Source organism: Paramisgurnus dabryanus, chromosome 16 (assembly GCF_030506205.2).
Source record: "Paramisgurnus dabryanus chromosome 16, PD_genome_1.1, whole genome shotgun sequence".
Lineage (NCBI taxonomy): Eukaryota > Metazoa > Chordata > Actinopteri > Cypriniformes > Cobitidae > Paramisgurnus > Paramisgurnus dabryanus.
Window position 1 is genome coordinate 27,546,937 of NC_133352.1, and position 25,256 is coordinate 27,572,192.

General features: G+C 35.9%; 2 protein-coding genes across 4 annotated transcripts; both read right to left on the reverse strand.

The window, feature by feature from the left end:
- Positions 1 to 1,093: 1,093 nt before the first annotated feature.
- elf2a (E74-like factor 2a (ets domain transcription factor)) lies at positions 1,094 to 11,574 on the reverse strand. Of its 2 annotated transcripts, XM_065273929.2 has the most exons (9): positions 11,261 to 11,574; positions 9,800 to 9,945; positions 9,444 to 9,639; positions 5,498 to 5,590; positions 5,181 to 5,291; positions 4,793 to 4,873; positions 4,513 to 4,705; positions 4,138 to 4,434; positions 1,094 to 3,900 (listed from the first exon to the last, which is right to left on the reverse strand). In XM_065273929.2, the coding sequence occupies exons 2-9, from the start codon at positions 9,872 to 9,874 to the stop codon at positions 3,381 to 3,383; spliced, it is 1,566 nt and encodes a 521-aa protein (XP_065130001.2). In that variant the 5' UTR covers positions 9,875 to 9,945; positions 11,261 to 11,574; the 3' UTR covers positions 1,094 to 3,380. The 2 variants fall into 2 exon arrangements, with proteins under 2 accessions (XP_065130001.2, XP_065130002.2); XM_065273930.2 differs by lacking the exons at positions 9,444 to 9,639; positions 9,800 to 9,945; positions 11,261 to 11,574 and adding an exon at positions 6,652 to 7,039.
- An 873-nt stretch (positions 11,575 to 12,447) lies between these two features.
- On the reverse strand, positions 12,448 to 24,663 carry mgarpa (mitochondria localized glutamic acid rich protein a). 2 transcript variants are annotated; one of them, XM_065273931.2, is made up of 8 exons: positions 24,482 to 24,663; positions 21,545 to 21,645; positions 20,955 to 21,060; positions 20,521 to 20,538; positions 17,238 to 17,552; positions 14,735 to 15,627; positions 14,393 to 14,448; positions 12,448 to 13,775 (listed from the first exon to the last, which is right to left on the reverse strand). In XM_065273931.2, exons 1-7 carry the CDS (start codon positions 24,561 to 24,563, stop codon positions 14,413 to 14,415), a joined length of 1,551 nt encoding a protein of 516 aa, XP_065130003.2. In that variant the 5' UTR covers positions 24,564 to 24,663; the 3' UTR covers positions 12,448 to 13,775; positions 14,393 to 14,412. The 2 variants fall into 2 exon arrangements, with proteins under 2 accessions (XP_065130003.2, XP_065130005.2); XM_065273933.2 differs by having other exon boundaries at positions 14,728 to 15,627.
- Between the last annotated feature and the right edge of the window lie 593 nt (positions 24,664 to 25,256).

A 25,256-nucleotide genomic window follows, 5' to 3' on the forward strand; every position in this document is an offset into this window, starting at 1 on the left:
CGCGCGGCACTCGGGCAAATCACTTGCCTTTAATGAAATTAACTAAAATTTGATATTTCTTGCAGTGCTGGGGAAAGATACTTTTAAAAGTAATGCATAACAATATTAAGTTACTTCCCAAAAAAGTTAGTAATTGCGTTAGTTACATTTCATGGAAAGTAATGCTTACGTAACTTTTAAGTTACATTTGCGTGACGTTTTCTTACTTTGCAGGTTTTTTTATGACTGAGAAGTTCTGCATTCAGAAATTGTATATTTCCATAGCAAAAATGTCAAGCTCTGGTCTGCCATCTCCATTTCTGACTGAAACTGTTCACGCATAGTGTGTAATTCTACATTAATACGTTCAGTTTAATGATGTACATAGTTTTTTTACATCTAATTAATTAAACTAAAAAGTAACTCGCATTACTTTATAAAAAAAGTATCTCAAATATTAATGTGTACATTTATAAAGTAATGCGTTACTTTACTCGTTACTTCAGAAAAGTAATATTATTACGTAATGCACGTTACTTGTAATGCCCCCATGATTTCTTGTAATGAACACTTTTGCAATTATTTACATGTCACTAAATAACGTAAATATGCTGTTCTTGTTGCATTTTCACAGCGGGTAACCACCAGATGTCTTCAACATAGCATGCTGCGTTTCACGTAACTAACAGATAATCAAGTAGTTTCACGTAACTCTTAGCAGTTAATCAAGTAGTTTCTGTAATAATATCTTACCTTTTGGCGTAGTCAGTGAGGAGAAAAAACATTATGAAGTGAAATTCACAGCAACTGCATCAGCGCTGGATACCTGAGGTAATTTACGTTATGGACCTCTCGGCTTCTCCACTAGTATTCAAGTGCGCGTGCACTTTAAGTTCAAATAGATTTGATTGGCTGTCAATGGTTTATCGTTTATCTGGTGGGAAAAATCGATCTGAAATCGATTCTAGCGATATCGATACCTTTATAGTTGTGGGGTGAACTCCGCTATTCTCTTTATCTTAAAAACGATTTTCAAAACTATATGTTTATAGTTATCTTTATAATGTGACGGGCCCTTTAGGGTTTCACTAAAACTGTACTGATAGACAGTAAGTGCAAAGGGACAAAATGTAATTTATTTCAAATATGTACAGATTGAAGGTTCAGACAATTTTAGTTACACATCCTGCCTAGGAAATATTCTACCAGTACTGAGCTATTCTGCCCTACAAAGGCAAAAGGCAGTAACTTCGTTTTTGGTCAAAAATTACTTATTGATATTTTTGAGACATTCAAGACCTCCTTTATTATTTGCATTAGTATTTTGAGTCAATTTTGTGTTTTTCGAGAAAATAAAAATGAAGAAATTAACTGACAACTGAAACTCACTATAAGTCTAAACTTTAAAGTCATTTTTCTCAGTTTCACACTCTAGCGAGTTAAGGTCTTTTGCCATTGTAGGGCAGTATTACATCTCTCAATCATGAATTGTCCTTAAATAATGTATTCATAGGAAATGAGTACAATTTGACAGATTGCATACAAAACAAATGCCTGAGAGAATTTCAAGAATGAGGTCCACATTAAATTGAACTTGCTGCTTCACTTTCTTCGAGAGGATATTAAATGCAACGCTACCCTGTAAACTCTACCACCCTGATGTGGTCAGACTACAAATTTACAAAGTCCCCTGACAATGCAGTTCAAAAGTTTTATATGAGCCACAATTATACATTGGATGGAAAAAAATAAGCATCTAAATTGCAATTATTGAGTTTTAACTAAGTATTTGACTAAAAAAGTTAAAATTTAGGGTAGTCCACACAAAAATTTTTTTTGAACATATTTACTTCTTTCTAAGACTCTTCTATAGATCAAAGAGATCTTTTCTTTTTTTGTGAACTTCTGTCATTTCAACACAAAATATGATATTTTGATATAATGATAATCACAAAGGTACCCACTGACTTCCACAGTAGGAAAAACAAATACTATGGAAGTCAATTGGTACTATCAACTTACTGCGTGCTTTCCATCTATAATCAAAATATCGTTTTTTGTGTGTGTGTGTTCAACAGAATAAAGAAACTTAAACAGGTTTAGACCAACATGAGGGCGAGTAAATAACACAATTTTGGGTTAACTCTCATTAAATCTTGTGATCTTGATGCAAATATCCTACAAATTTAATCTATTCTGGCCTCAAACCATCGGAGCCAACAGCAGAACTGCGAAGTGAAGCTTTGTTTTCGACATTACACCACATATTAAGAGATCTGGCAAATCATACATATGTGTCACAGATAATAAGGTCTCTCAAAGAACATTCACTGTATTTTTAGGGACAGTTATATTCAGATTCTTGTTTTGTGTCACAGTAGTCTTAAAACTGACAAAAAAAAAGAAAAATCGCACTTACGTGACTTTATTATCAAAGGTAAAACTAAAAGTATCTATGGTCACACTATTGACAGTCCTAACTCAGGTCATATAGGAATGTGACCTTATAGAAAAAAACTTTACAGGGTCATAAAGATCAGTTAACAAAAGCACGTTTTGTACACAAAATGAAACAAAGCTTGTTAAAACCATTCGTTTGCATAATTTGTTCTGTATATTTAAATCTACTTGGATACATTTTAGCATTGGAATACGACAAAATATATGCTTCATATATTGAATATTCAATATAATGTTTTTGGACATTTTCTTTCCCTTTTGTACATGTACGATAAACAAAAGTGATCTGCAAAGTACAAAGCAGTGAATGAAAGTTATAGAAAAACACAATAGATAACATACAGAAAGAGAAAATTATTTTAACAAGACTGAAATGACAAAAAAGATGTAAATGTCCTTCTGAAAACAGTTTCTTCCAAACTGTAAAAAAAACAACACTTCCTGGTACAAAATAACAAATATATATTTACAGAAAAGCAAAATTGATTTATATTATTCATTAGAAAGAAAAAGGTGACCCAAGGCTGCTTGTTTCATCATTCACTACCACAATGGTAAATTTATGCACAGATTTTTAGCCAGGTAAGCAGGTGAAAACAAGCATCTCTGCTGCCTGCGTCTCTTCACCAATGTGACTTTCAATCTTTAGCACCAAGTGAAGTTCATTCCTACAGCATAGATGTTTTTGCCATAACAAAGTATGATTTGAATAGATTAATGTGGGGGAAGAAATAAAGAAGCGTTCTGATATCTAACCCGGGGATGGTGGTAATAGTGTTTGGGTGTGAACGACTGTCTGAGCTGTAGTGCTGGTTTAATCCATTTCACATAAGACACAGCCACCATTCCAAGACCATGACTGTCATTCGTCACATCACCTGCATTACCGTCATCTGCATCACAAGTGCCGTTGTTGGATTTGTCAGGAAGTGAACCTTTACTCAGCTCTGTGTGTTTGTGGGGTTTGTCATTGCAGAACTGTCTGTCTTAGTCACCGAAACTTCAGGACTCTCGACCTTTACAACAGTCACATCCTGTAGAGACATCGCAGGCTGTACGTTCGGCACCACGGTCACCCCTGGTTGCGTGGTTACCACGGTAACTGGAGCTGAGGCTGCAGATGTGGTGATGTTAGAGGGGATGGCGAGCTTCAGGACTTGGGTGTTGGTGGTTGGCACGGTAACCGGGGAGAGAGTGCTCAGAGTGATTGGAGTGCCGGCTTTGCCAGGTACGGTAGGAAGGGTGATGAACTGCAAGGTGATTCTCTCGCCGCTTTGGCCCTGAGCTGGCACTAGCGTCGGCACGGCCTGGAGAAACACTTTGCCTGCGTTGTTGCCTCCTGCGATCGAGCTGGAAGCCGGGAGAATCGTAGGACGGACAGAGTTTAAATTTGCTGTGGAGATTTTCTGACCCTGTGATGTTGTCATGAGATAAGGGACCTGCATGGCCAACCTCATCGTCCTGCAAAAGTACATAATAATATTAGTATAGATAACTATATTAATAATGATACTATTTTAAGATAATAACCATATGATTATGGATACAACTAAGGTCCTTGGCATTCATTACACTCAGTTGTGTTTGACTAAGCTTAAAGGTTATTTGTTTAGGATGAGTCATTACAGGAATCGCTTTGGTATAATGCGAAAATGAGGTAAGCTAATATGTAACAATATGACATATCCTGATTCCTACCCAGGGGCTGTTGTTGTGTTGACCGACGACTGCTGCAGGGTCATAAAGGCATCTTGTCCTGAGGTTGTAAGATTGATGATTTTAGGCACAGCAGCAGCAGAGGAAGAGATCACCACCCTTTTGCCCTTCAGATTGCTGCGGTTGGCTGCAGCTGGGGTTTCTTTCTTTCCCTCGTCAATGCTGTTATCCATGTCGTCGTCGTCATCTATAAAGACGATGTCTTTGGGCATCTCTTTAAACTGGTACACAAGTCTTTGGCCTTCAACTTTTGCTAAAATGCCCCGCTGATAGTAATACCTACATAAAACAGTATGTTTGAAAAAAATTGCATAATTATACCAATGTAAATGTTTCCTAAAAAAAGACAAACATTACCTGAGTGCTCTCCCCATCGTCTCATAGTTCATGTCAGGTTTATTTTTATGTCTGCCCCATAATTTAGATACTGCTTTGGAATCCACAAGCTTGAATATTCCCTTCTCTTTCTGAGTCCATTTAATGTATTTTGGACAGGTTTCCTTATCCTGCAGGAGGTCCAACAAGAACTCCCATAGGTAAGTAGTTGAGCCTGGAAGACAAACATGTTTTGATTTTAAAATGTGTGGCACTGCTAGATAAGAGTCTCTTGCACATACGAATAAAGAAACACATTTACCCTTGCTGTCTCTTGATTTCCTCTTATAGACCAGATCCAATGAACCATCACAGCCGTTTCTTGGAGTTCTGGGTTTTCGTCCTGATGAGAAACATCACATAGATTAAATAACTTATATAATCCACAACTGATTTTTTTTTTTTTAAACATTGTCATTAGGAATTAAAAGAATCTGCAATTCAATGATTTTGTAACCATTATGAAATTAAGCCAGAGCTATTAAGAAATTAAAACAGAGACTAAATCAAAGCTGGAAGTGCATTTTTAACACAGGGTCATGTAGGACTTTTAATGCAGTATACTACCAGCAATGGGGTGATATTTCAAATAACTTAAAATAAAAAAAATGTTTATGGTATTTAAAAGGTGATAGTCAGGCATGGTTTACCTCTTTTCTTTTTCTTCAGTAAATCTGTGTCCTGTAGAACAACAATGTCCTTAGAAACAGACCCCATATCCTCGGTTCTTACCTCTACTTCAACCTCAGAAAAAAGCTCTTCTGCAAAAAAAAACAGGGTAGAAAATTTGATTTTTTTACTCTTTGTGAAAATGTGGACAATTTAGGCAAATATATAGTTTACTTCTTGTACACAAGACTAACATAAGATATATCCAATAAGATAATTTTGTATAATCTATATAATGTAGTGTCATTATATGTTGTCTTTACAAACAGGATATATAGTACATATTAAGATGACACACCTGCATTGCGATCCCCCTGCAGACTGGCTGGTGAATCCATGTGCAGCAGTGCTTCGGCTGCTTCAATAGTTTTATCATGTACTGAGACTTCCACTATAAAAGAGTGAAAAATAAATATTGTCATCCAATAATAAAACTGTCATCTTAAATAAAAATGACCAAAAGCTACACATGTAATGCATACAATCCTAAAATATAATTTTTAAGGCGTTTTACATTTTGTTACTCACTAACAGCTAGAAAGCCACAGATTCTATTGACACTTGAATCAAATAAATAAATTAAAAGCTAATTTATTTTTGTAAGTAATTATTTATCTTCCTTCACATTTTCTTCTTCAATCCATACATTTATCAAATTGGCGGTAAAGTAATAAATATTTCATTATCTGTCCGCTTATTGGGTACACGGTAGTTTACAAACCAGAAGTGAGCAACGATTGGACAGGAACGCTGTCACTCAACGACCTTCCCCGCCTATAACTACACTTCCGCCCTAAACTCAAAATACGAACGAAAGCGAATGTTTAATCAATCATTAGGATATAATTGCACGAAACACATTTTCTTAAATATTGTTCGACATCATATAAAAATACTTAGTGTCTGTTACTAAAACAATGCGTTTGGTACGTTTAATAAAATAATCTTAAATTATCCAAGACAAAAAGAAAGATTATGGTTAACAGAAAAGCTTGTTTTTAGTATCTTGATAAACATACTGAGTAAAATACCACTGGTTATAATAATTAATAATACAAATCATGTAACTTAGCTATTAAGTATTATCTGCGTCAATCTATAATGCAAACATTAAACAACAGAACCGTTAGCTGATTTGAACAGACAATCAGATAGTAATAAACAGCCATTTTCAGAACATTTCACCGCAGTGATTAACCATAAAAAACTCCAATACGCTGTAAATCAGATTATAAACAATAAATAAAAACAACGTGTCCAAGAAGCGAAAAGGAAAACAAACACACTTCCTGGTTTCAGACCGTCACAAGCATCACTCCGCTATAATAAACAACTTTACGACTCTAAAGTAAAATAATTAAACACAGAAAACAGCAGTGGTATATACGACTACACAAATATAAATTAACACCGTCGTTAAAGCAAAATGAAAAAGAAATTGTTTCATGTTACTTAAACTTGTCGCAGCGGATCGACGGCAGCTTCTTACTTCCTGGTTGTCAATCAAGCGCTTTGGCATCATTTACCTCAGCAGAGGCAAAGCGCTTCTTACCTCAAATCACGTGGTTCTCTGGATTTATATTGCGTTTATTGTTTGCCAGCTTTGACAATCTAGCTGAAGTGAAACTGAGTCGGCATATCAGCGGTACAGACGATTAACACATTAAACACCACAACTAAGCATCTTTTCGCGTTTGAACCCTATAAATGGCCAGATCGTAAAAAGATCGATGTTATTATGCATAGTCGACGACATTTCTGAGCACAGACGATGCTTTTAATATCCAAGTAGTTTTACAAGTTTATATTTTGATCTTATGTTTCTTCTCAATTTTAACAATAACTTTATACACAAGTACTATGTGAAGCAAAAAGCTTGTCAATTTAAACAAAATGCCACAAGATGTCTCTATTTATCTGTTAATGTTGGTAAAAGAAAATGCTAACCCTGCCACGGAGTAATATTTGTCTTAAAAGCACTTATTGGTAAGGTGACCAGATTTTTTAAAATGAAAACCAGGGACATTTCCTAATGGTCAAAATATCATTAAAATCTAATTTGTTGTCATCTATGAATTAAAAAATGGGGACAAAACGTTTTTTGAAAGTTTTCTTTTTTTATTATTGTGGGTTCACTGCAAAAAATTACTGACTTACTTATTTTTACTTATTTTATTTTCTTGTTTTCAGTAAAAATATCAAAAAATTCTTGAATCAAGATGCATTTTCTTTATAAGAAAAATCCCCTAAGAAAAAAATCTAGCTTTAAGACAAAAAATATTAAATTGAAGTGAATTTGTGCTTAAAACATGCAAAAAAAATCTGCCAATGGGGTAAGAATTGTTTTCTTGAATTAAGGGTTGGCAGATTTTTTTGCTTGTTTTTTGATATTTCAAATTTGATATTTTTGGTGTAAAAACTAGAATTATTTTCTTAGGTCATTTTGCTCATCATGATGCTTCCTGATTTAAGATTTTTTTGATATTTGTACTGAAAAGTAGAGAAAAATACTAAGTAAGAGTCATTTTTTAAATTCAATTAATTGAACAATCTCTGTAGCCTAAATCATATTTTTTCCCTTTTTATACAATGCACATAGCTTATCAAAAAATACTTCTAAGGTACTACTTCAGCTGATTTCACAGCATTGTAAACATGAAGAACAGAAGGAATAATGCAAAATGTAAACATAATATTTAGCCTACACAAAACAAATGCTCAGTAACAAGCTGTGATCAGTTCATTTCAATGGTTTATTACTTTAATTTAACATGAGTAGTTAGTACTAGGGGTGTGACGGTCATTATATAACCGTGAGACCGACGGTTATAGTTGAACACCGTCATTAGAACTCTATAACCGCCAAAACCGTGTTATCAAAATAAAATTAAATTATTAAAAAAAATTTATCATAAAGAATTTTTAAATACTAATTAAAAACAATTGTTAACAGTCTGTGTTACGCCCCCTCACGTTCTCACGCAGTGAAAAATACAGAGCGGAGCAGACACTGACAACGCGCTGACATACAGGACAGACCAGGTTACTTTTCGGTTACTTTTGAGATTTAACATATTAAACAAAGTCTCACCTTTCAAATCATCTCTTCCTTCTAGTTAATTTATAGCATCAAATAAACATGAATGACCATGAGAAGGAATGTTGTTTTAACCGCGGAAAGGCGTCAGTACACTCCGCTTTTCAAGTTCAAATCCTCCCATGCTAATCTACTAACTCTCTTGAACGCACATTCACTGCTAGTTGTCTTGCTGTTTAATTTTAAATCCCAATGCACAAATATGTTTCTCCGAAGATTATTAAAATAGATGATAGATAGAGGATTAATTTATGCTGGGCAGAGAGTGACAGCGCAGTCTTCTGGCAACCGTGTGTTTTTTTGAAATATTTCATTGCTTTCTGTTAAATTGTTCAAAGTTATTACTGTTTAAAACACACTTGGCATCACATTCATGATTTTATGGTAAAATGACACTTTCCCGTCAATCCACGAGCATTTAAACGAGCAAAACGCCCCCCACTGACGGTTATGTGACGAACCATCACATTTGACTCCCGCCATAACCGTCATCACCAATTCTGAAACCGGCACACCCCTAGTTAGTACCCTAACCGCCGATTACTTTGACTGTTTTCATATATTTTGATAACTTGATTGAAGATAACTTGATGACGCTTGCTCGTGTCTCGTAGTAAATTCTTTATCGCTAAATCAGTGGCGCGAAACTAAGTAATTAGTGTAGCTTGTAGCTCCCTCTGCTGGTGAAAATAATCAATAATTGCTCTGGTCTGGTACTACAAAGCCTACATGTTGATCTGATTTTTCAGTGTATTTGCTGGTTGTTTTGAACATGCTGTAAAACGGGGACATTTCTGGGAACAGCTCCAGTCGGGAGCTGAACACCAAAAAACGGGACTGTCCCCGGAAAACAGGGACGTCTGGTCATCTTACTTATTAATGATGTGGAAGATCTAAAATCATTATCAAAAAACTGCAAAGCCACAGATGGCCATGTTTTCCAAATTGTTAAGAGATCTGATTATATCATCATATATATCTACAAACAACAAATTAAGTTTAACTGCTTAGAGGCATATATTTAAAAAAAAGATCATAACATAACAGTTTACACATGCTTGGATTGGCCTTACAACCAAACACACAACCTTTCCTACACCAACACATCTAATTTATATAAGGAAAATCCAGAGATGTTATTGCTTACCTGCTGCTATCTCTTGCAACTCAGTCTCCACAACCTGTTCTTCTGCCACATCTTGGACCAAATAGGTATTCTGATCATCATAAACTAAGACCTGAGCAGCATAGCACTGCTCTACGTCTGCACTATTCACCTGCTCCACTATTACTGCAGGACAATCCTTGTCTCCATCAGTCTCTGCTCCATCATTGCAAACCTCCTGGCAATTAAACAGAAACTTTAAGGAAAAGCAATCAGGTTTTCTTTCTTATAGTGTTGCACATTTTTCAAGTAACTTTTCATGTAATTATTTAACATGTATGTATATTTTAATACTCATGTTCATTCTTGAGCACATGTTTTGTAGAAATGCAAATCACCTGCTGTGCCTCATCATCTCCAGCAACATACTCCAATATATTCCCTCCACCATCTACAATCACCATTGAGGTCATGACTCATTCCTCTCTGTCAAAACTGCAATTATCCACTTTCTCCTCCTGGTGTACTTGATTGAAGTCACAGCCTGGGAAGAGAAAATAATATTTTTTTTTTGCAGCCGTAGTTTTTTGGAGATGTTGCAGTAATACTGTCAAACACAATATGTTTGTTCTGTGTGTGTTACAGATCAAGATTTTCAGGAAGATAACATTTGTCATAACCAAATATTATTTCTAAGAAAAGGTGATACTGCATTCATCCATGATTCATCACGTAGCTACTGTTAGATGCCAAAAATGTTCAAAAGCAGACCTTCAGGCAAACACATGTACATGTCATGTAGTGTGCCGCATACATATAGTATATAATATGGTGTGCTGCATACATATTAGGGCGGTTTCCCGGACAGGGATTAGACTAGTCCTAGACTAAAAGTAAGAGCTGTCCAAACTGAAAACAACTTGCATTTACATATCTTTAAATATATATATGAATATGTCTGAATAAGTTTAAACACAAACCAAAATAATTGTGGTCTACTAATGTGTTTTTATAAGACATTTGTCTATTCCTGTAGGTAATGGGAGCAATCCCCTTTGGGGTCGAACAAACATACTGATAAAACATTAACCACTTGTAATGCACTTGCACATCACTTTGGTTAAAAGCATTAGCCAAATAAATGTTATGTTTTATTTGTCCAAGATAAAAACATTTACCCAATAGTAAACTAATCAACTTAAAAAGAATAATTTAAAAATAATTTCCAACATTGAGCTTAAACTAATTCAGAAAAATACACTACACCAAGACAAAATGTCATGTTTGAGTTTTTAGGGCTATTTGCGTGACTTTTAAAATAACTTATATTGTAATTATGAAGACACTTGCAAACACATTTAACTGCATCTGTACTGCTTATAATAATAATAATAATAATAATAATAATAATAATAATTAAAATTTTTAACAATGACAAAATTGTATTTCATTAATTGTATTGCGCAATGAGCAGCTTGTTATTCTCATTTGTTTCCCACAATTCTTCTTAGTCGTGATAAAAAATGTATATTATTGTAGTTTCTGTTATTGTTGACATTAAAACGGCTTCTCTATTGCCTAACTCGCACAATGTCAGTAAATACCTAACGGACCCATCATCTGCATTTTCAAGGTCAATGAGCCGTGCAAAAAAAGAAAACATAACCATTTGATGAACTTTAACAAAGACCAACTTTAACGAGAAGTATTAGAACGGAAAACAACAGCTAAGTTACGTTAGCTGCGTCAAACTAAATAAACACAGCCGTTTAAACAAACACCTAGCTTTTAATAAAGTCAAAATGAATTAACTTCAATCTCCAATTCTTGTATAGGTGGGAACATTTGACATTTCTTACCGTTTGCGTTTATTTCTCGTCGTTTGGATCACTTTACGTCGGTCGAATCTACTCTGTTATAATGTTAGCATGCTAGCCATGCTATGACAGCTTGACTTGCTGACGCTAAAGCTGCTTAATTTGCGTAATGTGGTCGCTAATAAAGCGCATGCATGCATGCGATAGACACACGTCTATTTAGGTCATTCAAAATTAAAAGAAAAAATGTGTTTTTGCAGGCTGCTTTGGTTTAATCGGCAATATTTTGCGTAGCTGCTTCTGGGCCTCCAGTTAGCAAAATCTGACGAACTGCGCAGCAACCGCTCGTGACATCATCACACGCAAGTCCAAGGTGCGCGCCCGCTCAAATTACAGAAAGCATTATTCACAAAAAGTCACACTTAACATAATGATAATTCAGTACTTTTAACATTTTTTATATCACAGTATAAATAGTATCAATGTATAATATGCTTAAATCATGGGGCAATGTACAGCTTAGTATAGAATTGTTAAAAGTAATACATGCATGCTATATAGCTACTGACATAGCAATTAGCCCATAGTCCCTACACATAGGGGCGGTTTCCCAGACAGCGATAGTCCTAGACAAAAATAAATGTAAGAGCTGTCCAAACTGAAAACAATCTGCACTGACATATCTTTAAATACATCATTTGTTTTGTATCAAAATGCACACAAGTAATGTTTTATTAAGGCACGTTTGTTAAAACTAGTTATATTTTATATATTAATTATATTTTCTAAGGCTAAATCCTGTTTTAAAATAATCCCTGTCCAGGAAACCACCCCAGAATGTTTTAGGGGCGGTTTCCCAGGCAGGGTTTATCCTAGTCCCTAAAATGCATGTTTGAGCTGCCTTCATTTTAAAACTCTGTGTACTGATGTCTCTTAACATATATAAGTGCCATTGATTTGTTTTTAAGTGTTTTAATCTTTGTAAATTGCTTTGGATAAAAGCATCTGCTAAATGCCTAAATGTAAATGTCTCAAGATGCACACCAGAATAGTTTATTGGAAGGATTGTACTTAAATGTCCTAATACAACTAAGGCCTATAGTCCTGTTTTAATCTAAATACTGTCCGGGGAATCCGCCCCATTGTAGTCAATAATACATTTGCATTTCATTCAATATATCTATATGACCACTTCCACACACAATCACACAAAATGACACAGAAATCGGTTAAGCTCTTTTAACTCTCCCTTTATTTTTCTCAGATACAGATTCACAGACCTATTGGTTTAATAGGCTTGGAGTTAAAGTAGCAAACCTCAGAAAAGCACATTACATTCCTCAAGCCATAAAACAGCAACAAGAAAGTGACACTGAAACCTTTTTCACATTATTTCCATAAAGGTCCCTTATTTGAACACATATGAAAAATACTTTTTATTCAATGTAGTATTTTTTGTATCTGCATGTTCTTTTCTGACCTTATTTCCCCTCGTATATTTAGAGTCTACATGTCTATCAGTCTTAAATAGAAACAAATAAGTTACAGCAAGTATAACTTTGGCATAACATGTTGGGACACCTTATAACTTTGACTTGCATACTTGTGAAGCAAGAAAATTTACAACCACAAGAATCTTTTCATTGGTGTGTCTGATAGTTAATGGACCATCGGAGAACGAACAGGAACACAAAAGCAGGTAATAATAACTCCTTGAAGAACAATAAAGCATCTAGCCTACTAATAAAGCAATAAAGCAAGACTAATAAAGCATCACAGTGTTTTTGCTCTTAGATAACGTTATAATGACTTTTAAAATGAATGTTGTAAAGTAATTTGTAACATGACATGACGTAATACTGTAATGTATTGATAATATTGACATTTGCAATTTGTTTTTCTTTAGCCATGTAACAATTTTAGTACTAGCTCAATACTGAATACTGCAAGTGAAAAATACAGGTTTTTTATAGAATACTTTGCATTTTCAAGGTGAATAACATGACTCAAGCTGAGGTAGTGGTATCAAAAATAGACAATTGATAAACAAATCAAAAACAGTCAAGGAAGAGGATAACATGAGGTCTAACTGGATATTAATGGTGATTATCGTGCAGGTATGGCAGTGTGTTTGCTTGGCAATTTTATAGTTCTGCTGGTATAGTAACAATTGGCATGGCAATAAGAAACTTGTCCTACTAGTGTAAAGTTTGAGGTAGAGTTAACTAAAGTATAATAGGCTCAATCGTGCAGTTGCCTAGTAAACAGAAGGTGGAGTAACATTTAAAAACAGCTAAAAATGTATCAAGATCACAGCTTTTCACCTATAATTTTTAAGAAACATATTGCATAAAGTGTTGTAAATGGAGGACAAGTGTATTCAGAAGGTACTATACACAATGTAGTAACAGTATTTGGATCAGTGCTGATATTGCATCAAATACATTGAGTTGAATGTGAGCTCAAAGTTAAAGCAGGAAATGAGGGAAAAGGGAAGGCACATCACTAATTCTTGATCAAGGAGCTGGTTTACTATCCCACATCTGACCTCTCACAACTGTAATGAAGACAACATCGAACAGCAAATAAAGTAACATGTTAACACAGGGGGGGTTTCCCAGATAGGGTTTAAGCCTAGTCCCAGACTAACTTAAATGTTAGGGTTGTCTTGATCGAAAACAACTTGCACTGACAAAATATGCCAGTGCCATTGATGTGTCTCAAGATTGGGAATGTTTAATGCTTAAATAAACTAATTTAACCAACTTGGGCCTAGTCCTGGCTTAAGCTAATCCCTGTCCGGGAAACAGCCCCACAATGTATTCATTTAATACACTGGTTTCACAGACAACGCTTAGCTAAAGCCAGAACTAGGCCTTAGTTAAATTAAAATATTTTGGCATTAAACATTCCCAATCTTGAGACACATCAATGGCACTGGCATATTTAAAGATCTGTCAATGCAAGTTATTTTCAGTGGAGACAGCTCAAACATATGTTTTAGACTAGGACTAGCCTTAAGCCTTGTCTGTGAAACCAGGAGTAAAGTTATTAAGAAATTACTGTTTAAGAAAAATATCTACATTTCATCTATGATAATATCTATATGTAATATATCTTTATTACATTTATATGTTAAATGATTATTTTTGCGATTTAATATAAGAGGTTTACCTTAAGTTTCTTTGCTGGTACTAATGCATTTGCACTTTAAGCAATCTGCGCTTGGCCTATGGATGAAAAACAAAATAGATTAGGTTACAGAGAATATCAAGACAATTATCAATAATAAATATTCTGCCTTTTGTCTTGTTCAAAAGCATCTGGCAAGTTTTCGTAAATACTGTTAACCATCAAATACATTTTCTATCAATCTATAGATAATGATGATACTATTTTTTCTTTTGAAAGATTGTTTAGATCCATTTTAGAGGTCAGTTAAACCAGCTTTCCTATGAACACCATCATTAAATTAATGGTGAATTAAAAAACCTCTTAAAGTGGGTTACCTGTTACCTGACCTGATGGCTCCACATCATCATCAGGGGTCGGAATGATTTTACCGGTTAAGGGGGACACACCCAGCACCTTGGGTTTCTTTTCTGATTTAGGAGCTCCCTCCAAGACAACCACTATGAAATCTTTCGATTCAGCTGGATTTTCCAAAGCATCAGGCGCATTTGATGTTTCAACTGGACCATGTGCCTCTGCAGATGCTGCATTTACATCTGTAGCTTCCACAACTGGACTTGCTGGCGCTTCCTCAACCACACTTACTAAAACCTCCACAATTGGACTTTCTGCAGTCACTTCCTCAACTGGTGCCTCCTCTGCTACTGGGGTTACTGGTAAATCAACTGGAGCCTCCTCTGCTACTGGGGTTACTGGAGAATCAACTGGTGCGTCATCTACTACTGGGGTTAATAGAGAATCAACTGGTGCCTCCTCTTCTACTGGGGTTACTGGTGAATCAACTGGTGCCTCCTCTGCTACTGGGGTTACTGGTAAATTAGCTGGTGCCTCATCTACTACTGGGGTTACTGGTGGATCAACTAGTGCCTCCTCTGTTTCTAGGGAAACTGGTGCATCTTCTGAAGTTACTGGGGAATCAGCGGTCACATCCTCTGCTGCTGGGACATCTTTTACTGGGGCAACAGATACCTCCACTGCAAAAGGTGCCTCTTCTGCGAAAACTGGTGAAGCAACAGATGCTACCTCTATAACTGGTTCACTTTCTAATTCCACTGGTGCAGGCACATCAACAGGCTTCTCTGGAAAAGCTTCAGACTGCACTGTAATCTCTGTGCCAGCATCCACATCCTCCACTGACACAGATTTCACAGGAACCTCAAGAACAGAGGCAGCAGCCATCTCCAATATTTCCAGGCTGACCGACTCTGACTTCACCACTGCAAAACACAACCAAGCCACCCAAATATCTTAACATATTATCGTTTTTTAAAGGTTTATAATTTTCTAACATACACAAATAGATGTGTGACTACTTATGTACAAACAGTTAGATACACAAACATGCATTGGGAAACTTAAGAACTAAGACTAAACTTAAGGTACAGTGTTTCATCCTTACTTGAGACAAAAGGTAAAAGCAAAGTGTCTCAGCCCCCAAAAAATGTGTTACGCTGTCTATGAAATCTTTGACATGGCCTTACTCCATCAATATTCAAGATATCAAGGTTATATTTCCAAAAAGTGTTATTTACATTATGCAAGATGGTTTTATGTAAACAGTAAATCACAAAAAAAATGACTTAAGATGGATTTTCACAGACAAAGTTTTTGGTTTTTACGAGTCCCCATTATTTAAAATATACAGTACGTAGAGGCTTTACTGCCAAATATCACCAAGACAAAGACATACCACAAATGTAAAGTAAGTACTTCATGTGCTGATTATTTTTCAATGTAAATAACTCCAAATTCAGCTTTAAAGCTGTAGTTTTACAACAAGCCCTTACATTTTTGAATACATTTCAGTTTGCACAAGGCATATGGTTTAAAGGAAAAATAAACACAGTAAATCTTTTGATACTTAATAATTTTATTAAAGGGCTTTAACCCCTTATTTATTTTCCATTTCATTTTTTTATTACACGGTATATGAGCAATTGTAATTACATATTGAGTTCCTTTTTAAGTTACTGAGTTCTCTGACAGTTTATTTATACAGAGAATTATAAATGGTTACCTAATACAGAAACACATCTGTCATAATCACTAGAGAGGCTCACAATTCATTTGAGAGATTTTGAGGTTTCAAAATATTTTTTGGCATGTACCAACTAAGTGATATCTGGCAGAGAAGCAAAGGTTACAGTGATCAAGGTTTAAACAAAGGCAGCTTGTCTTTGTCATTTCATGCAGTTGTGCCTCAGAAAGGAGGTAAGGCAAACCCAAGGTTGAGAGTTACTGGCTCATTTGTCAACGGTATGTTGAGAAGACAGAAGAAACCAAAGTATATAGTCTAAAGATAAGGCAAGCTGGGTGAAATCACATTGTATTTCACAAAATATATTAACTTCGGATCCTCACAGTGGTTTAATATTTAAATATCTATAGCAAATCCCATTATATACCAAAATATACTTAATGGGATATTTGGTATCTGGTAACAGGACATTATTCAAGATTCAAGCTTAAGGATCAATTTAAAAATGTGTACATTCACATTCATTTATGAAATGTGTCTCTGATCCTTATAGCTTAAAAAAAGAAAAAAGAAAATTGAAAATCTAATGTAAAATGAAACCAAATTGGATGTGAAAATGTGATGGATAGGTAAAAAGACCAAGTGCTCTCAAGTAATAACATCAAGTGGGAACACAATGTTGTTTTACAGTATACTGGTATGCCATTTTAATTATTTTAAATCATGTAAGGGATGAATAGTGAAAAAAACATGCGTCACGTGTGTAGGTAAATGAGTACCCATGGCCATTTCAGGCCTCTGTTTCACTAGCTTCTGTTACTGCCTCCTCTTGGGATGCTGGTTGCGTACCATTGCTCTCTGACGAAGGCTCTTCAGCCTGGATGACCGGAGCTACGACTGCCTCTGCCGCTGTCTCAACTTCCTGTGCCAGCTTCTCAACTTCCTGCGCTACAGCCGCCACCTCCTCCGCCGACTCGGCAACAACCTCTGCCACCTCAGCGACCACCTCCGCTGTCCCGGCAACCGTTTCAGCCACCTTCTCCACAACAGTCTCCAAAGACCCAGCATCCTTGGCCTGAGCCACTTCCATTAGGACCTCTGGTTCGGCCTCATTCTCATTAGCTACAGCAGCGACCTCCTCCTCTGCTACGGTCTCACTGGCTTCTGGCAAACAACATGGATAAGAAAACCATTAGTAAGGTTTCTTTACATGTTTCAGCACACATGCTTTCATACCCACCCACCCCTACATGACATTATTAAACTAAAATTATGACTTTAGAATTGTAGATAAGAAACATGGCAAGATCCAAACATATATAAAATGCATATCATGCCTGTTTAAAAACCTCTCACACGGGCATGCTCGCTCTCTCACACACATAGCACCCATCTTGGGCATTTTACTAAATTAAACAGTTACTCCATAAAGCATGCAAAAACCAAAAGTTAGGAGGAAGGAGTAAAGAAAAAGAAATAAAACAGGAAAAACAGGGATAAGTGGGCAGGTGAGGGAATACAAAGATGGTCAAGCCTTACCAACTGATCAAAGTTAGAGGTCATAGCATCTCTGTGGCTTTGTTGTGCATGTTTAATTTGTTGATCAGCGGCTTACGCCTTGTAATAACTGTTACTACATCCTGCGTTTTAAATAAGAGTTTAAAGCAAAGAAGTAGTTTTAGGTAGATCTAGAAAAGTTGAACCCATAGTATTATTATCATTGTAGCTCAGGAGAGAAAGATCCAAAACTGATGACTAAAGATGCCCAGCTCGACTGTCCAATTTAGTTAAACTATGGAAAGAGGCAGAACAAAGAGACGGTTAGAAATATAAGAAAAGAGACTGATTCACTGAATGTTTTGGGTTGTACAATATTATAATCGTAGTTTCAAGCTTCCAAGACCACAGTATTGATTCTTTCACAAAAGCTTGTTTTGGACTGGAGCGAGTAATTAAAGACAACAGGTAAAGATGTTGGGAAAAGTTCTTTAGGAGAATAGGAGTGCACAGGAGTGTAGACAGAACCAAATAATGCCTTACATAAAAGAAAAGAGAGTGTCAAAGAAAGAATCAGCCAGTTCTGATTAACAAGCTTTCTGACATATAGGATCGGGGGGATCAGTTGGGTTGTGAAGGATTGGAAATGGACAGGGCAGCTGTTCACTATACATTATCCAAACCACACCAAAAAAATAAATACATCAAATATTTATAAGCTTCAAAAAATAAGCTTTTCCCACATTTCTATCATGGGCTCCACTGATATAGCTCGAAAACTTTATAATCACAGCAATAGGACTTTATTGTATCATTTATCCCAAATGTCAGAAGATATTCTATTGCTAATAATAATTTTAAAGAAACATTTGTTAAACTTTAAGATAAGGTTGATCCTACTTGGCATGAAAACAGCAATTAATCAGAACCGGCTGTAATCTGTGTGCCAATTACATAATTATTGTGCCCTACAGTGATCGGCCGATTAAGGTGTTAGAATCGATTGCATTCGAGGAAACACTGTGTTACTTCAACACTCTGAACTTCAGTAATGGTGTTATAATGGATTTCCAAATAACACAGAAATAACTCCAAAAATATTTATCGCTTTCCATTCATCACTCCATTTCATACAATGCAAGTTAAAGGGACACTCCACTTTTTTAAAAAATATGCTTATTTTCCTGCTCCCCTAGAGTTAAACATTTGATTTGTCCCATTTTGGAATCCACTCAGCTGATCTCCGGGTCTGGCGGTACCTTTTTTTAACATAATTCATTGATTCTGAGTAGACCACTAGCATCGCGCAAGAGTTTCGATATTTTTCCTATTTAAAACTTGACTCTTCTGTAGTTACACTGTGTACTAAGACCTATATGGCCGATATGGCTAGGAACTATACTCTCATTAATGCGTAATCATCACGGACTTTGCTGCCGTAACATGCCTGCAGGAGGCACAATGATATTACGCAGTCCCCGAAAATAGTCCCCTGCTATTGAAAAATACTAAGGTGACTATTTTCGGGAAGTGTGTAATATCACTGCTGCTGCTGCAGCCATGTTCCAGCAACTTTTAATATTCTGTGGGTTTTAGTACACGATGTAACTACAGAAGAGTCAAGTTTTAAATAGAAAAAATATCAAAACTCTTTGGTTATTTTTGAGTGCGATGCTAATGATCTAATCAGATTCAATGGATTATGCTAAGCTAAAAGTGGTACCCCCAGACCTGGAGATCAGCTGAATGGATTTCAAAACCGTATAAATCAAATGTTTAATGGGATAGTTCGGCCAAAAATGATATTAAACCCATGATTTACTCACCCCCAAGCTGTCCGAGTTGCATATGTCCATCGTTTTTCAGACAAACACATTTTCGGATATTTTATAAAATGTTTTAGATCTTTCAGTTGATTAAATGTAATGTTACAGGGTCCACCCATAGTCCACGACCTTCAAGTTCAAAAAAAGTGCGTCCATCCTTCACAAATTAAATCCAAACGGCTCCAGGATGATAAACAAAGGTCTTCTGAGGGTAATCCGAGCGGTGTTGTTGTAGAAATATCCATACTTAAAACTTTAAAAAATAAATACCTTCCGGTAGCGTCACAATCTTAGTCGCGTCCGCATTCAGGAGAGAGTATTAGCGTAGTGTACGCACTTTTCTTAGTGACGTATGACAAATTCGGACGCGGGGGCACAGAGCAGCAGCAGAGTAACCTCCATAGGCTGCGTAAGCTCTCATCCTGAATGCGGATGCGACTAAGATGGTGGCGCTACCGGAAGGTATTTATTTTCGCTAATAAAGTTTTAAATATGGATATTTCTACAACAACACTGCTCGGATTACCCTCAGGGGTACTCTAGGGGAGCTGAATAATGAGCATTTTTGAAAAAAAGTGTCCCTTTAAAGCTAAAGTTAGTTTCAGCCAAAATGTACTAAACAGTTTCCATCATTTCTAGGACAAAAGCATGCTTTACATAGGTTTTAATGTAGCTAAATTGTTTAAAACAGCACAGCAGAGACATATTTCTGGGGAAACTGACAAATGACACTATTTGACATACACTAAGGTTTACTTTAATTAGCCTTATATTGAAAAACACTTTAGTATAAGAAAATATTTACTTACCATCACCTTCATCCCCACCTACAAAAAAAAGATTAAAAACGTTTATAAGTTCTCATTCACAGAGTCACCAATATCAGATGGGATAATGTTCAATTTTGATAGTACTTCAAAGAAAACGCCCTTACACACTGCTGTCATTTAGATAAGAGCTTTGGCTCACATGCAGGAATGTTAAAGATCCAGTTCATCTGTTGTGCTGAATTTGGCAAAACTGTGATAGTGTACTAAGATGTCAACGTTAAGCTGTTTGACATTTTTACACCAGATGCATAATAAATGTTTTTGGATAATGTTCTGTTTATTGGTGCCTCAATTATATGCCCTATGCATATTTTTTCACAGCTTATTGATGCAACCTAGAAATGTCTTAACAGGTCATACAAAACTGCTAATGTGACACAGTCCGATTATTATGATACATAAGCGAAACTTACTCTTGGGCGGCCATGGTTTGGGCTTCCACTCAGACTTGGGACGCGCTTTGATTTCCGAGAGGCGTTCATTCACACGGTCACGGTCTCTTCCAATTGTTTTGTAAGTCTGTCAGTGAATTCAATCAAAATGTTAGTAAAATATGTTTACATAAATGCAGTATATTGAATTTAAAATCAAAACAAGAGTGTTTATTTAACACTTAGCAGTAAGACAATTTTTTTTCTCATTTCATAATGCATGCATTGCAAGCCAGCAAAACAATATTTGCTGACTATCCATTTAGACATATTTACACAAAACAACAAATGGACTCCCCCAACCAAATACTCATTGTTCAAGGTCCTTTACATTTGCTAAGAGAGCATTTTAGAATAGCTTGCAAGTCATGGACCTTTCTACCATTATAAAGCTCGGAAGAGCCAGGAAATTTACTAAAATAACTCAAATTGTGTTCTTCTGCAAGATTACTATACATATGTAGCCTATTTCGAATGGCTTGAGAGAGAGAGAAAGAAAATCCTAGGGTAATTTTCATTTCTTGCTAAACTATCCCTTTGAGAAGACATTTTAATTTCCTGTAAGGACTTACATATGTCAAAGCACCTGCAAACACTCCACCACAGAGAACAACATAAAGCAAATTCTCTCCTGAGCCACCAGGAACCGAGGACATAAGCCTTCGAGGAACAACTGAAAGAGAACAGATTAAATATTTTTTAGTATGAGTTTTACAATACTATGGTAATAATTAATACTTAAGAATATTGTTGCGTGCATAGGGTTTCCCTACATGTTTAGTGCAATATTTCTGCCTATTCCTTACTTGGTTTATTGGAAAATCTCTAAAATGCTTTGTATTGTATACTATACATCTATTTGGACTTCTTTTAAAACTCAGTGCTAACATTTCCTTATCCACCTCCAAACCAATAAGTTTACCTTCAGTATCCTCTAACACACATTTAGAAAACCAAGCTTAAAGCACAAAAACCATTCTGACACCAGCTAAGAAGATTTTGTCCAAGCGTGGCGATATTCTCATTAAGGTAATCCAGTCACTTGGTCTTGAGTAAATGGGTTCTAGACACCATGGTGTTATTTATACCAGCTAATCTGTTAATCTTTCTCAGAGTCAAAAGGATGAGACCAACAGAAAGTGTGATGTGCTTTGGTACACTAGTGGTTGACCAATATAAGATTTGTAAAGATAAGGAAGGCAATATCTAGACAGCAAGGCTTTTGAATGATGCCCAACAAATACAACATATTTACATACAACTTGATGACAACAAATAAGAGTAATTGCTAAATATTAATGGGTTGTGTTTTACATAATATTTACTTAAATTGACCACAACAATTGAAAACAGGAAATAAGGAACTAATCAATCTGTTAAAGGAGCTGTACGTAACATTGACTTCTAGCGGTTGAACTTGGTACCACAGTCTAAATTCAAAGTATTCGGAGACGTTTTTTTCCCTGCCCACATCTTGGGTTGCCAGACATGTACAGGTGCGCAACTGCCGAAGTTTATCTGCACATTTTTAAATTTGCAATGTTCTTTGTTGTCTGCAAATTACAATTCCACTTATGTAGATTTTTATAACTCAATTTGCAGCTCATTTCAGAGGTTGTGTGCACCAGAGGTTGCATCTTTGGACCATTGTGTTCTCATTTAAGCAACCGTGATAACCGAGCTTTTGAAATACAACTTTTGGGTATATTAAAAATGGGAAGGATCCCACAGACTAACAAAAACAGACATTTCGACACGGAAGGCTCATTTTAAAAAGAAATTAACTACAGCATTGTTTACAGAGAAACAGATACGTGAACTTTTTTATTTAGTAAAGTCAAACACCGACATTAAGCTCCTTTAAAGCAAAAGCTCCCTGAATACTAAACTTCTGTTAATTCACCCCAGGGTCATCTAAGATATAGGCGACATCATTTACTCAGGAGTATAATAGTAAATAATATTTTTTGTCAAAACCAAACAGCAATTGCGTTGCTTGTATCTGCTTTTTGGACTCTCAAAAAATTAAAACCTGAGGAGCATGATTTCAGCTTAAAACCTTGTATGTTATTCTGCGTGTGTAGTTTTGTTTCATTTAGATTTGTGTGCATAGCAGTAAATATCTATTGTAATGCGTCTATAAGATGTGTATGTATTTAAGAAAGTCTTTGATTGTACTTCTTCACACAGTGCATTCACATACAATAAAGGACTTTGACTTTGAAGAAACAATGCCACCTACACATTGGATGACCCGATGACCTGAGGGTAAGTAAATTAACAGCAAATTTTCCTTTACTTACTAACCCTTTAACCGGCTAAGCAGGCTGGATTAATGGCAAATGCTACTCTTAATGGTTAATCACCCTTGTCAAACACTAGTCTAGCCCATGACATTTCATTTAGAGGGAGGTAGTGATGTAACCACTACGGGACACAGTTTAAATAACTGTCCCACAAATCTCTCTCTGTAAATAGATTTCATACAGCTTGATATTTAAACAGCTTAACATGCAAGAATAAAATGATTGCCATCAGTAAATGCACCATGTATTCACTCATGGCTGTTTTGGGGTAGAAAAGCTTGTGTGGTAAAAATTTAGCATTTTAGATATAAATATTTTTGATCTTAAATGCAACGTATGACCCTTATATTTATTATGTTTTTGTATTTCACCCTTTAACGCAGATAGAGTTTGTAATACCTGTAAAATATAATTTTGAACATTTTCATAGTAAACAAAAAACAAGCACGTCATGTCCGCGCGTACATCTGTACATCGAGCCCCGTCACACGTATACAAATCACGTGATCAGTACATGGGGGCATAATCTATGGTACATAAGCAACAATGAAGGTCACAAATCAAGTGCACTATAAATACTTGTCAAATTTGTTTAATTTTAACTGATTTATATATTACAAGTTCGTGTTATAAAGTTATAAAGAAATGCCTTTGGTGGTACAACTCAATAATCTATAGTTGCAAAACTATCTCTACACACGATATATATATACACATTATTTCAAACGATAAATTAGTACCAAACATAATAATAGTACATGTTTTGTGTTGTCCAATATGGCTACATTGCTGAATGTTTGTTACCAGGGTCTGTTTCATTCGATCTGTACAACATGTTCCCTTTAAATACACTACTTACAAACACACGTGTCAGTATGGTAGGCGTGTAACTTACTAGCTCTAAAAAGCTATCATTACTTTCACGCCATTTGAAGTTGCGAAGCACAACACGATCCGATGTTGCAACTGACCTTCATTTCTCCTTAACTCTAAAATGCTGTCTATTTCTCCCGTAAATTGTATTAGCGTAAAATTTGTACATATTTTACTGTATGTCAATAACCAACTCGAGCACATTGTCAGTACAAGCTAAATTTAACAACCCCCTGAACTTTCACAATTAACAGTTTGGAAAACACACAGATGCACCACTGTAATCATGTTTTTTACAACACATAAACTAATAGATAAGATGGTTCTCACCATCCCTACAGAGGTGTGCGCGGTACAGTGACTGTCGCGCCAGAGGCCCACACCTCTGCCAGGCCGCTCTGCACGCAAACATGGTCCAAACAGCCGCGGTAGGTTAGCAGAATGAGAGTCCAACGGAGGTTCAATGAATGACTGCGAGTGTGTGAAGACAGTTTGAGTGGGAGGAGTGTGCACGAGAGGAGGAGAAAATTTTTCACTTTAATCCCCAACCAACCAGGATTCCTGTGCACGCCCCCTTAATGCAGGGGAATGAACTATCTTGTTGCCGACATACAACAAAAATCTGACTAATCATTTTCGGTTAAGTGTGATTTCATGTTTTACATTTATCTGCATTGAATGTTTTATTTTTTACAATGATTGTTTATGAGGTTATTCTCTTTAGTACTTTCAAATTTAATTTACACTCCTTAAAATTATTTCAAAAATGAAAATGCTATCATCATTTACTCACCATCATGTTCTTCTAAACCTGGCTGTATTAGTTTATTTTGATAAATTAAGATATTTTGATCAATTATAGTAACCACCACACAGCTTTTGGTACCCATTGACTTTAAAACACACTGCGCTTAACCACGGGCTATCTTAGTTCTAACCCCGCATTAAACCTTAGGTTAAGGATCGCTTGTAATTTAGAAGTGGGGTTATCTTTGAAATAAACCTAGGGTTATGAAACCCTGCACCGAAGCAGGGTTTCCCCTAGCCTGGATGCCAACCGAACTTAGCACCGCCCACAACATTTCAGGCCGGGAAGTTCGGTCTG

Coding starts and splice junctions, on each gene's coding strand:
- elf2a (XM_065273929.2), bottom strand. CDS start 9,874: ATGACCTCAATGGTGATTGTAGATGGTGGAGGGAATATATTGGAGTAT. Junction 5,591..9,443: donor GTTGCAAGAGATAGCAGCAG/GTAAGCAATAAC, acceptor ACTCTTTTATAG/TGGAAGTCTCAGTACATGAT. Junction 4,706..4,792: donor GAAATCAAGAGACAGCAAGG/GTAAATGTGTTT, acceptor TTTGTCTTCCAG/GCTCAACTACTTACCTATGG.
- mgarpa (XM_065273931.2), bottom strand. CDS start 24,563: ATGTTTGCGTGCAGAGCGGCCTGGCAGAGGTGTGGGCCTCTGGCGCGA. Junction 21,646..24,481: donor CGCACACCTCTGTAGGGATG/GTGAGAACCATC, acceptor GTTCTCTTTCAG/TTGTTCCTCGAAGGCTTATG. Junction 14,449..14,734: donor ATGTGGAGCCATCAGGTCAG/GTAACAGGTAAC, acceptor TTTCATCCATAG/GCCAAGCGCAGATTGCTTAA.